This window comes from Euprymna scolopes, chromosome 23 (assembly GCF_053919585.1).
Source record: "Euprymna scolopes isolate OS-2025 chromosome 23, ASM5391958v1, whole genome shotgun sequence".
NCBI classification, from domain to species: domain Eukaryota; kingdom Metazoa; phylum Mollusca; class Cephalopoda; order Sepiida; family Sepiolidae; genus Euprymna; species Euprymna scolopes.
Window position 1 is genome coordinate 115,710,300 of NC_136504.1, and position 14,801 is coordinate 115,725,100.

The window sequence follows — 14,801 nt, forward strand, 5'->3', positions numbered from 1 at the left end:
TACTTTTCTGCCAAACTGGATATATTTTTTGTGTTTTTATTCAATGTAACATGTTTATTCAGCTGGAAAAACATAGTGTTTACCGATGTATTCGAAAATTCAAGATGGCGTCTGATTCTCTCTTTAACACGGTAAGTTTGGGAAAATGTGTTATAAATGAAAAACTATACAAAATACTATTAAAACCCCGCCGAATATATGTCAACCTATGTCACGGTAACATATTGAGCGAGTTTTTAGCAGTATTTTATCCGGTTTTTTATTTATAACACCTTTTCCCAAACTTACCGTGTTAAAGAGAGAATCAGACGCCATCTTGAATTTTCCAATACATCGGTAAACACTATATAGTTTTCGAGCTGAATAAACACGTTACATTGAATAAAAACACGAAAAATATATCTAGTTTGGTAGAAAAGTAACTTATCTTGCCTTTGATAACATTTATTTGTTATATATTTGTTTTTTTGACAACTTTTTCGAATCTGTGTACAGTAATACAAACCCGAAAATTGTAATGAACATATTTTTTGGACTCGTAAATATTGATTAACATCTGTGATTTATTTTCTTTTATCTTTTGCAAAATAATTTTAATAATCAAACAATATTTATATTTTGTCTTTGTCTGTCCGTTCAACATTTTTTTTTTTTTTTCAAAACTAATCCGGCTGAAATTTTACATGGACCTTTGTTATGCTAAAGTGCAACAAACTAAGTATTATGTTATCCGCTCGTTGCATAGTTAGCGATTTAATGCAAGAATGAGCAGAAATTTAATTACATCCAACCATCAATTCGACATAAAACACTCATTCTAAATAATGGAGAGTCACGCATTTTTGAAAACATTTTATAAATTTAAATAAGAAAATTTGAAAACCTGAAAATGTTATGAAATAAAATCATTTTAATTACTTGTTGTTGTTGTTGTTGTTGTTGTTGTTGTTGTTGTTGTTGTTGTTGTTGTTGTTGTTGTTGTTGTTGTTGTTGTTGTTGTTGTTGTTGTTGTTGTTGTTGTTGTTGTTGTTGTTGTTGTTGTTGTTGTTGTTGTTGTTGTTGTTGTTGTTGTTGTTGTTGTTGTTGTTGTTGTTGTTGTTGTTGTTGTTGATGATGATGATGATGATGATGATGATGATGATGATGATGATGATGATGATGATGATGATGATGATGATGATGATGATGATGATGATGATGATGATGATGATGATGATGATGATGATGATGAAGAAGAAGAAGAAGAAGAAGAAGAAGAAGAAGTCCGAATTTTCGCCAATAATCTTCGTTTATCAAGGAGAGGATTAGTTCGATTTAGTTTTTTCTTCATAATGTTATTAAAAGGTCGAAGCCTCTCGAAGAGAAAAACGCCCTGTGTCGGTGCTGTTTAAATCCGTGTGTGTACTTGCTCGGTTTAAGCGCGAAATTTAAGTAACGGAGAGTACTAATCCGACTAATCTTCTCCTTGATAAAGCCAGATTATTGGCGAAAATTCGGAATTTAACAAAAAAAAAAAAAAAAAAAAAAAAAAATTAACAACAACAAAAAGTAAATAAAAATGATTTTATTATTTGATAATATTTTCAGGTTTTCAAATTTTATTTAAATTTATACTCATTCTAAGTCAACGGTCTACACATTGTGCCCGTTTTTAAATTGATTAGAAAATCTAGTTTAAATATAATCGCTTACAACAACCTGATTCTCTTTATAATTCTGATAGCTCTTCTAGCTAGTAAGCTCTGTAAAAGATGTGTAACTGTTGTGGTTTCAGTGGTTGAATCAAAGACAAGAAAGACAAAAGTACATAAAAAATGGTAATTGAACAATACCTTTGCTCATGGCAGGACTAGTTGTGAACGACCAGCCCATTCGCGTGTCTGTCACCGACTCTCAGGTAAACCGCTTCTCGTTCCCGGAACTGACGTCATGGAATAGTTCATTATTCCTAGTCATAGGGGTTCGTCCCGAATAATAAAATAGCACAGAGGGCTATATGCAAATACCAAGTCATAAACAAAATGACGTCACGGTAAGGAAAAAGATTTTAAACAGTAGAGAGCACATTCGGGAAGACCATCATGTGAGAGACGTCACAGCCATAATGAAAAGTCATGCGTGGTAGGGGAATGAGGAAATAAATGTCATTGTTGTACGAAAAAGCAAGTTGAATTTATTTCCTATTCTTTGTCTACTTTGCGACTGAGACTACATACAATGTGTTGCGTAACATTACAGATGTTCCTTTTTTCTGCGAACCTAAAGCTAAATGGAGCTTCCATGAACAGTTTCTTTCCTAAAACTACCAGTCTGTGGAACACAATACTACAGAGCTGCTTCCCAGCTGATTATAACGAGGATGTTTTCAAGTCCAATCATACCAAATTCTTGAGTGATCATCTTAAATAATCAACCTTTTATTAGTTTACCCATCTTCACGGTGTTGTCTTACTGTTCACCTAATAAACTTATTAATTTTATCCTCAAGTTGCCATTAAGCCTTGATCATAGTACATAAAAATATTAATATGCTAAGACATTTCATGCTTGTACGTACGTTATCACCTTTTTAAAGTTTATATAATATGCTAACGCATTTAACGTTTGTACGTACATTATCACTCTTCACCCATATTTAAAATCTATATAATACGTAAGGGTACTTCATGTTTTATGTACGTTATCACTAGGTCTATGACAACAGCATATTATTTTCATTGTTTTTGCTCTCGAGTATATATCTCGCACAGTTAGACATAGTTAATCAACCGAGGACCACATCAATTTACATAAAAACATATAAGATATCGATTAATATACACCTGAGAGTCAAAACAAGGAAAAGAATATGCTGTTGTCATATTTTCAGTTATCACCTTTCACCCATGTTTTTAATAAACATAAAAAATTTAAAAAAAAGACATCTAATCAGAACTGATAGTGATTGGTGTTGCTGAGGTAAACAATTTCGATGTTACCCATTTTAAAATGAATTGTTCCAAAATCAAATTGTCCTCCTATCAACTAAAGCAGTATAATTTTAAATAAATACGTTTTTTTTTCTTCTTCCAGGAGGGTGAAGATGATATTAAGGTTCTAATTGCCGAGAAGATGTCATCTTCGACCGAAATGTCCTCTAGTATGAACGAAGACACGGGCAGTCCAGTGGACCTGATTCAGCAGGTCTATCCCAACAAAAGCTCACCTGTGAATACAAAACCTGCTTCAAAAGCAAAGAACACCAAGAAAATGATTCCCAAGTTGGGTAAAAATAGCAATAAAGACAGACTCCCCTCACCACAGATTCCAGTTATGATGAATGGTCATCCGCTGGTTTCGGAACACTCGTTAGACGGCAACGTCTCGCCCACGCCCATCAAGTGCATTCCTCGATTGGAGAAAAGTCTTTCATCGGATTCTTACCCTGAAATGGCGCCAGATTTTGGCGTTGAAGATGGAGATGCCCAGGATATTGCAAATGAAGGATGTGTACCTGTATCAGATGGTAAGTTCTGTCTTTCTCTCTCTGTATTACTCTTTTGTTTTATCACTTTCTTGTACTCCCTTTCTCCTTTTTTTTACTTCTCCATCTCTCTCTCTATTTGCCCTACTGTTAATCTCTCTCTCTCTCTCTATTCATATATATATATATATATATATATATATATATATATATATATATATATATATACTTGTTTATTGTTATATAAACATGCTCACATCCCGCTGCTACAAATAGCCACTTGTTTCAATCAAACAACAGATATCATCAGGCAGCGACTTGACTATTCAAAAGTTCAATGAATAAACTATTATTCATTGAACTTTTGAATAGTCAAGTCGCTGCCTGATGATATCTGTTGTTTGATTGAAACAAGTGGCTATTTGTAGCAGCGGGATGTGAGCATGTTTATATAACAATAAACAAGTATTATCAGCTCTTTTTATTGAGCACTATCTAACAACCTCGTTGAATTCATTAGTCCATTACTTTTGAATATAAAAAACCCGAGTATATATATATATATCCTTCTCACTCTCTCTCTCTCTCTCTCTCTATATATATATATATATATATATATATATATATATATATATATATATTCTCTCCCCCTCTTTTCATCATTCTTTCATCCTTCTCTTTTCATTCTCCGTTATTCATCATTCTTCTCTATCCCACCTTTCCTTTCGTTTCTCTTTATCCCTTCCTCCCCATCTTCTTTATCCCTTCTCCATTTGTCTTTTTCTCCCTCCACCCTCTTTTCTCTCTTTCACCCACTGTCCATATAACTCTTTCTTTTTTATTAGTCTTTGTATTTAGTTTAAAGAAACCTTTCATTTTTCAATCAATGCAGAAACTTAAGATTTCTTCTTTTTTTTCTGATAAATACGTTTTCCTGGCAGATTTTACAGGGTTTGCACGAACTTGAACAGGCCTTACATTTGGAGCTTTGTCCTGAAAAGGCCTTATTTGTGTTATTACCTTGAAAATGCCTTGAAAATATGGAAAATGTCCTGAAAAAGTGCTTCAAAACTGTATTCTTTAAAAAATTTGTAAAAATTTGTGTCAGAATATTAAAAATAAAATCGAAATAAAAAAAACCAAATATTTTTTGAATATCAATTAAAATTTTTAAATATTTTTAAATTGTCATAAAAATATTAAAATATTTTTTAAATGTTAATTAAAATATTAAACTATTTTTAAATATTAAAATATTAATTAACATACAATTTTAATATTAAAAATAAAATTGAAACAAATACATTCTTCTGAAATTATTTTGGGGATTGTTTATCACGAAACTACTGTTATCCATATACTTTATGGATGCAACCCGACACCCTATAAAAATGATATTTTAAATTAATTCTCTCTCTCTCTCTCTCTCTCTCTCTCTCTCTCTCATATATATATATGAGTTGTTTGGTATACCATTCAACGAAAGACGTGTAAGACGTACCATGTATATAAAAAATAATATGACGGTGTTAAAAATATACTTGTGGTATTTGAACGGTTTACAAATGAAGTATATATATATATATATATATATATATATATATATTTATATATATATATATATATATATATACTTATATATATATATATATATATATATACTAGCAAAAGTACCCGTCGTTGTCTGGCTTCTAAAACAGCCTACAGAAAATGGACTCTGATTTATGAAAGTATCATAGGTTATGAAAAGGAAGGGTTGTAAAGAGATAGCTTCGAATTTTGAGGGTATCAAAACCAAAGCAAAATATGATGAAAGTAAAAATAGATAAACCCCATAATTTATTATACCATACCTGTTCACACTGAAACACTTATCACAATATTCAGTGAATATATATTAAAAAACCTTGTTAAACTTTGTGACATATTTCTATTCTATGGAAGTCAGGCGTGAACGAACACCTCATAATTTTGTTATACCATATTTCTTCAAACTGAAACAATTATCAAAGTATACTTACGCAGATAGATATGAAAAGTCTTTATTAAAGTTTGTGTATATTTCCATTCTATGGAGACCATGCGCGAATGCAGACCCCACAATTTGTATTATACCATCCCTATTTAAGTTAAAATATACTTATCAAAGTATTGTATCAAAAACACTTGTAAACGTTTTTTTTTTTTAACTTTTAAATTTTTTATTTCCATACTTTGTGGACCGGGTGCGTACGCAGACCCCACAATTTTAATAAATCATCATTATGCCAGATCAAACATTCCTGTGTCTCGATACATTTATCATTATATGTGATCAGTTTTCTATAATAGTCAACCATATAGGAGCCTATTCGTGACCACACACACACACACACACACACACACACACACACACACACACACACAGACGTTCAGCTTTATATATATATATATATATATATATATATATATATATATATAAAGAAGAAAATACATTAATAGAAAGGGAGATGTTATTTTGTTTTTGCGATACTTCTTGAAAGAATTTTACGAAAGTGCATTTTTATCTAAATGCGAGTTGGGAATAATTTTCCCTTTGACCAATTTGGTACCTCCAAAATGGGGAGTGGCATATGCATTATTTTTTAAAGTAATATATTAATAATAGAAAGATACATACTGGTAGTTTATAGATTTAGAAATATAATGTGTAGGGATTAATACTCTTTATGCCAGGTATTTCATATCCCCCTACACATTGTATTGTATTTCCTCGTTTCAAATTAATAAATCTATATACACCAGTTTTTCTATTAATAATGTATTTTCCTTTGGTGTCTTAACTCCACCTGAATGTCCAGTATTTTATTCCACTGAAAAATCCTTATGTACTTCTTTGAACCCCCTTATATATAAAGAAATTCCATTTAAACTGTAAATTAGAATTTTCAACAATTTATTATTTGAAAAGGAATACAAGTTGAAAACCTAAAATTTTCCATGAAATTTTCAAGAATGGTGTAATCTTCAAATGTGTGTGTGTGTACAGAATAATATCCTAAACTAATAAATGGATTATTACAAATTTTGGAATATATATAAATACCCGTTCACATACACCTTTCACAATAAAGATAGAACCCAGAAATTAGATAGAATCGAGCAATTGCATCGACAACGGACAACGCCAGACCCAAAGTAGGTTTCGATATACTGCATCTCATCAGTGACGTGCGCCGACTGATGAGATGCAGTACATCGAAACCCACTTTGGGTCTGGCGTTGTCCATTGTCGATGCAATTGCTCGATTCTATCTTTATCTTTTAAGGTGTATGTGAACGGGTATATATATATATATATATATATATATATAGCCAGTAGAGTTTAGTTTCCTAGAAGTACATCCAATGAAACAACACGTGTCTACCAAAATAGTGCTCAATGAGTGAACAGAGCATGTATATTAATTTTATTTATACAAACATTAATGGCTACATATGTGCATACATGTTTCTGTAATCACCCACGTTGGGGGATTACGTCTTCAGGCCAAGAACTACCTTCAAGGTAGTTCTTGGCCTGAAGACGTAATCCCCCAACGTGGGTGATTACAGAAACATGTATGCACATATGTAGCCATTAATGTTTGTATAAATAAAATTAATATATATATATATATATATATATATATATATATATATATATATATCCTCTTAATGTCTAATATATATATAATTATTTCCACAGCCAAACGACGTCGCAGCTCACAAGAGCTACGACAGCTAACAAACCGGAAGTCCAAGACTCAAGTTTCACCCTCATTTGGGTTCATCAGTTAGACATATCTGAACTCGAGAAATGTCTAACTGATGAGCCCAAATTAGCTGTTAGCTGTGATAGCATTTGTGAGCTGCGACGTTGTTTGGCTGTGGAAATAATTATATAATCTCTCACATTCTGTAAATTATATGAACTTTACAAATATAAAGAGAGGTGCATGTATTATGTAACCATTTAAATTATTTCAAATCATATTCCAAATAAAGAGTAAATACAAACTTATTAAAGTTCTGATGGAATACACTGTTAGGTCAAATTTTATGTTCCATTGTATTTCTGAAAATAGACATCGTCTTGAAACAGCTGTAAAGTTTAATACCTGTGTATGTATTTCTTATTTGGAATATGATTTAAAAATAATCTTAATCGGTAAATATACATTCTATATTAGTAAATATCGAATTGTCAGTTTTTGGCAATTGATCCACGTCGTTAGGTCAAAAGGAGTTAGATTTGTGTGTGTGTTTGTGTTTATGCAAGATTTTTCTTTTTTTTTTTTTTTGTTTTGTTTTTTCATTAAAAATATTTTTCTTCCAATCTTGTAAATAGATAATCGTTAGTTTATCTTAAACACTTGTCTCAAGCATTAACCTATTATCAGAGATTGTATTTACTTTGGCATTCTTCAGTATTTCAAACAGTTGAATTGTTTTTTTGTTTTTCTTTTACGTTATAATCTTACTTTTTTTTTTCTGTTTTATTTGTATGTTCGTTTCTTTTTTCTTTTTCCTTCTTATATTCTTATGTCGTTTCTTTTTTTTCTCCCTTAACTTTCTTTCTGGTTATATATATATATATCTTCATATATATACTAGCAGACCGCTCGGCATTGCTCGGTCATAAAATACGCTTAAATATGATATTTTGATTAATGCAGATTTAGTATTTATTAGATTGGTGCAAAAATAATGTTTTTTTTAATCATATATATATATATATATATATATATATATGGCATTATTTTTGCACTAACATAATATATAATATTGGACCCAATATATAGTAATGATTTAAAGTAAAAAAAAAAAAAAAAAAATGGCTTTTGCGCCATCGAGAATCGAAACCAAAACGATTTCCTTTTTCCTTTGATGTTAATGCCTGAGCTATGAAGACATGTTTGTTTCAAGGCTAAAAATTAAAACCTGAACCAATAGCTATTATGTTACGCATGCATATTCGTAATGCCGTCGTTCAACCTTCACTTGGCAAACACCATTTTTTAATTTTCACACTTTTGCACCGATTTTCGCCGGCTAAAATTCAAATATAAAGTTTCAAATACTCTATATATAAAGTTTCATGTCTGTAGGCCAAAAACTGACAGGTGTTTGGTAGGCAAAATTTTTAAAACAAATATATATATATATATATATATATATATATATATATATATATATAGAAAGAGGTTTGTGTTTATGTTATGGCTTGCAATAAGCCACAAAGGAAACAGAACAATGGAATAGAGTTTAAACAATGTATTACTGGAACAACAACGTAAAAAGGTTACAACTGAAGAGTAGTAAACATCACAGAGCAGGCGAGGGTCGCTCTGGTGTTTAATCCAAACCTGGGATCAAAAATAATGGATAGAACAGTCCATTTGGAGGGTGATTCCTCCACGACACCCCTCTCCCAAGCTGATTTCTGCCGTTGTGAAAATCAGTATTTCTTCCTTTTGGGGCAAACCACCAAGGGGTCTGTGCACTTCCTCTTTCTGCTGGAGCGTCTCGGTTCTGACATCCCTTTTTGAGGGTCTGTCAAAACAGTCATACAGTTTCAATCGCCTCACTGCCGTTCTGCAGTGGTTCTTCTTGACCGTCAGAGAAGCGTTTCCTGATTTGGATCAGGTGCCTCTTATGTTGGAACTTTGGGCCCTGAATGATGTATGCAACATGGCCGATTCTTTGTAAGATCGTGTCCTTTTCCCAAAAAGAAACGTTATTTCTAAAATATCTAAAATACACATTATCTCCGCTGTTAAACCGTTTCGTTGGCATTGTAGAGGTTCTGTTGTGTACTATGTGTTTGGGTAACAGTTTATGAAATACCGATTTTATTTTCCGTCCAAACATGATTTCTGCTGGGGATCCCGCATCTGGTTTGTTCGGATTTCTCGTGATTCTGTAAACCTACAGACATTGCTGAAGGGCCTTTTCTGTCGGTGTGCAAGATGCCTTTTTTAATGCCCTTTTAAGTTTATTGACGAAGCGTTCGGCCGTTGCTTCTGGCGTGTCGTAATATGCTTGACTTGATACGTCTCACAGAATTCTCTAAACTCTGTCGAGGTGAACTGTGTAGCGTTGTCAATAACCAAACAGTCTACAACCCCAAACCGAGCAAACAATTCCAATAAAAAATTTGTCGTTGCTGCCGTGGTTGTTTTTTTGCATCTTAGTACCTCTGGCCATTTAGAGTAAGAGTCAACTACTATCAATTTGTAAAAATCCTCCACAGGTTCCGCATAATCGATGTGGATCCTTGACCATGGTTGTTCAGCCTTAGGTCAAGGTTTATATGTTATCGGTGGTGCTTTTGCAGTCAAAGCACAGCCTTTGCATCTGTTCACCATGTCCGTAATATCTTGGTCCATAGCTGGCGAATAAACAAAACTTCTCATTAGGCTTTTTATTCTGTTTATTCCTGGATGCCCCATGTGAAAATCCCTGAGAATTCTTTTTTGAAGGGTTTGGGGGATGACAACCCTTTCACCGTATAACAGTATTTCGTCGCAACCAGAAAAAATGTCTGAACTGGTGTCACCCAGTGCTAATTTCTGCTTCGTTGTTTGAATGAAATTGTCATTTAGGGATTCTGACTTAATTTCCTGAAGTGTAACCGGCAGTTCGCAGATAATATTGTTTATCATGGCTTTTACATCACTATTAATACGTAGTGCCGCGATTACTGAATCTTCAAGAGGTTCTATTTTGGCAGGAATCAGTCTCGATAGACCGTCTGCATGGGCTAGTTGTTTTGAGGAGAGAAATTGAATTGTAAAATTATAGTTCAGCAGAATAGTTCCACATCTTAATAGTCTGTTCACAGTGAATGTTGGAAGTCCTTTTTTTTCTTTTTTTTTTTTTTATCCAAAAATGGATATCAACGGCTTATGGTCGGTTTGTAGAAAAAAATCTCTTCCGTACAAGAACCGGTGGAATTTTGAAACTGCAAATATAATTCCGAGGGCCTCTTTCTCAATCTGAGAATAATTCTTTTCTGCTGGCAAGAGAGTCTGTAATGCAAAAGCAATATGCTGTTTCGAGCCATCCGGCATTCGATGTAGCATGCACGCCCCAACGCCATATTGACTAGCGTCGCTAGCTACTATTATGTCCAACTGCGGGTTGAAATACGCTAGGAATAGTTTTTAAGTCTTTTTATTTTTTGGAATGATGTCTGGCAATCTTCTGTCCACTCCCAAGCCTTATCCTTGCGGTTTCAATCCCACCCAAAGCGTGCCAGAGGTTTACTTGGCCAAAAATGTGGTGAGATGACAACAACTACGGATGGCAGTGATGGCTGAGAATGCAGTTAGGAGATTCGAAGTTCCTATCCGTCGCGGTTACCACCTGACAAAGGCCAGAGGAATTAGTTGGCCGAAACGTTGTGAATAAACAAACCAATAAAAAAAATGAAAAACAACAACTAATAAAGATGAGAATAGTAGTCCGAAATAAAAATAAAATTGATATATATAATGCTCATTTCAAAATTAATTCCAATTAAGGAATAATATATAAACACGCGAAGAGTAAAAAATATCTCGAAAATAGTATGTAAAAGTCGCCCAAATAATATACATGCGATCTCATTTTGTAAATCGTAGATATTCTAATCTAGGGAGTATGTAAAAAGTAAGAGAAGAGCCTGGTCAGTATTAGAATGGGTGATCATTTGGGAATATCAGGTTCTGTAAGTGCTTTCCACTTATTTTAGCATTGTTAGCAGTTATCCTGGAATTCTCCATGCCACTGGAATCAAGTAGTGCTAATTAAGGAGAGTTGTAGTTAGGGATTATGCAACACTTGCTTCACAATTACACATGCAGCTAGGAGTTATTCATTGTCTCTCAAGACTGAATGGAGGCCATGATGTATTCTTCAGAATTGTCCGATCTATTCCCTGCTTCCTTTGTTCCAGCTCATGTTACTCATTGGTCTAGTGGTCACTGTTTTTATACCATATTTTAATACAGTTTCCTATTTCAGTAGCTTCTTTCCAAGAACACTGTCAATAATTTCCCTCACTCTTTATCTGTGCCTAAACCAAAATGTAGATTCCATGAACAAAGCTTCTTTCTTAGAACTGCACGCCTGTGGAACTCTTCCGTTTGCTTGTTTTCCATCTGACTACAATTTAGTTGTCTTCAAGTCCAACGTAAACAAATTGTTGATGTACCGTCCCACTAAGTAATTCATTTTACCAAATTTCCACTACTAACGATTACTACGATATTATTCTGTTGTCTACTGTACACTCAGTAACCCTTATCTTCGAATGGCCTCTGGACCTTGATAAGTGGTGACTCCGATGTAAAAAAAAAAAAAAAAAAAAAAAAAAAAAATTGCAGGCCTGTGGAACTCTTCCTGCTGACTATTTCCCTCTACTTTTAACCTTGGTCTTTTCAAGACTAAAGCCAATAGGAATTTCCTGTCTTTACAATTTTTTTTTTGTTCTTGTAAGTTCCTTACATCAAGTGGCTTCATACCTTGTCTGGAGCGATTGCCATATAAAGAAAAAAAATTACCTGGTTTTTATTTCATTGTGAGTTATATAATAGCAAATGTTTACTACTGAGCCATCCAAACAAATTATTTTTTCAAAATTTGCTTGTTCGCTGATGTTTTATTTTTCTTAGCATATCAGGCAAAGATTTAGATAAAATAAAAAAAAAAGATCTCCTAACATTTTTTTTAGCTTAGGTCTTTGTGTTGCTATGGAAACATCCAAGCTGCTGCTGCTAATTCGTACATTTAGACAGGCAAAATCTTTCCATTAAAAAAAAAATTGATGTCTAACACTTAGTTAAAATTTCACAAAAATTAAACATAGCTGAATTTTTATGAAGTTTCCATCTCCTTCTTACCTCCCTTTCATAAAACTAAATTAAACTGTATAAAAGCCAGGTACGTCCTAAAATGAAGTGCTGTTACCACATCTGGGCAAGAGCTGCTCGGCACGCTCTATCCTGCCTTGATAGTTCAAAATCGGCTTCAAAACGTAGTAGGTCATGCACTTTTCCTTTTCTTTTCTTTTCTGTGCAACCTTTTTCTCACAGAAGAGACGTCGTGACCCTGTCTCTGCTCTATCGCTATTTTCATGGCAAGTGCTTGACTGAACTCCAATCTTTGGTCTCTCCTTGCCAAACTTTCACAGAAAAAAAAAACACTCGACTAACTACAACCACTATATATGATCCCCCCCCCCACTCTCTATCTGTGCCTAAATCTAAACGCAGATTCCATGAACAAAGCTTCTCTACCAGAACTGCCTTCCTTTGGAACACTGTTCCGCTGGCCTGCTTCCCGGTTAAATATATGGTAACCTTCAAATCCAAGGTAAACAAGTTCTTGTTGAGCCGTTCCTATAAATAATCAAGTTCTACCCAATTAACACCATTAGTGATTACTACACAACCACCTTACATTCATTAACCCTTATCCTCGAGTGGCCTTCAGGCCTTGATAAGTGGTGATTCCCAAGTAAATGAATATAGTCTCTTACTCCTATCAACTGCATACCAAAATTCATGATGATCATAAGTAAATCCTGTACGCACAAATACAATTTTTTTTTACTTGGGGTAAGTAAACTTATCAAGGCCCAAAAGCCACTTGAGAATAATGTCATGGTGGAAATGCGGTAGAATCTGATTATTTAAGAGGACGGTCCAACAAGCAACTTGTTTACAGTGAACCTTAAAAACGACCATGTTATAGTCAACCGGAAAGCAGTCCCACAGTATCGTGCTCCACAGACGAGTAGTTTTAGGAAACTCTGTTTATGGAATTTTCATTTATTTTGCTGCACAAATAGAGAGTAAGGGAAATTGTTGACAATGGTTATAGCTAGACGAGTGTTCGTTGTAAATGGTTTATGTAGAGAAGGGCATAGATTGAAGCTCAGTCGAGCACTTATGAAAATTACAAGAAAGTATACAGACTAGCAGCATCTCTTTTGTGAGAAGTTAGTAAAGAGAAGAAAGGGACATCACTCACTAGATTTCGAAGACAGTTTTGTACCCTGTCAAGAGGAAAGGGCGCACTGAGCAGCTCCTCACTATATGCGGCAGCAGTACTCCATCTTATACACGTATCGAATTTCACTGGATTCAGACAGCTATATAATGGTAAATCGTGCCTCTAAATATAGACGTTCCCTTTATATTTTACTAGCGGGGTACCCGGCGTTGCCTGGGTGTATTGCGATGGTGCAGTAATGGTGGGAATAAAAAGCAGCTTGGTGGGGGGGGGGACAACAGGGTGGAGGGAGGTGTTAGAAAAAGTGATAGTAGGCTGGAACCCATAATGCGTAGAAGGAAAAGATGGTGAGATTAGAAAAAAAAATGTGGTTGTAGGCAGGCTCAATCCCATAACGTGAAGGTGAAAAAAAAAACGTAACGCGCTAGCCGATTTCGCCATTGTTCAAGCGGAAGTTGCGTGCATCGAATTTAAGCATAGTCAATCGAACATACAATGATTTAATAGTTATTTGATTCCCCACAAAAGCAAATTAGACACAGGGTCATTTTTAATGTGGGGGGAAAGCCAGCTCTCCCCCAAAAAGGGAGCACTCTGGCAGTATCCAAATAAATAGTAATTGTCTCAGTATGAAGGGTTTCCCCTACATTGACCAACGACCAATTAACTCAAGTGAAGCATCAATCCGGCCTGAATGCCAAGATGATAGCCACTTTTTCGAACAGTTTTACTTTATATGACAAAAAAACAAACAAACACCCGAGACTACGCCACGGTGGGAATTTTGTTCAACTCGATTAAAAAAAAGATAGAGACAATGTCCGTTTGCAAATCGGAGATATTACGATCTGGGAAGTATATAAAAACTTCTCGTGGAATCTTACTGATGCGAGAACCCTGATACTAAAATCGTTTCGCGAACATACAGTACTTTGGAGTCTTATTCTGACAAAGTTTCGGTCGATGAGACTTCCAACTTCAAGTATATCTTGTCAAAATCAGGAATCTTTGAGTTGAAGCCAGGAATCTTTTAGTCGAAGCCAGGAATCTGCAAAGAATTTTTAAGATTTTTCCAATTCCTGATTCCGATTAATCTTAATGCTTATATATATATATATATATATATATATATATATATATATAAGAAAATGCAAAATACTTCTGTCACCACTTATCAAGGCCCAAAGGCCACTTGAGGATAAGTTTTAAATGAGGTTGTCAGGTGGACAGTGAAATAATTGGAATAGATGTTTGAAATTGGGCAAAATTTTATTTAAAAAGAACGGCTCAACAAGTACTTGTCTACATCAGACTTGAA

General features: G+C 34.1%; 2 protein-coding genes across 9 annotated transcripts in view; one reads left to right on the forward strand and one right to left on the reverse strand.

The window, feature by feature from the left end:
* LOC145246154 (uncharacterized) overlaps window positions 1-1,906 on the reverse strand; it is a 325,300-nt gene extending 323,394 nt beyond the window's left edge. The window contains exon 1 of the mRNA XM_080108023.1: window positions 1,833-1,906. The gene's annotated coding sequence lies outside the window, so the exon portion shown is untranslated. The remainder of the gene's footprint in view (window positions 1-1,832) is intronic.
* LOC145246149 (uncharacterized) overlaps window positions 1-14,801 on the forward strand; it is a 634,197-nt gene that overhangs the window by 320,586 nt on the left and 298,810 nt on the right. For all 8 annotated transcript variants that reach the window (XM_080107997.1, XM_080107998.1, XM_080108001.1 and 5 more), the window contains one exon: window positions 3,073-3,505. In XM_080107997.1, the coding sequence (XP_079964123.1) occupies window positions 3,073-3,505 (433 nt within the window). The remainder of the gene's footprint in view (window positions 1-3,072; window positions 3,506-14,801) is intronic.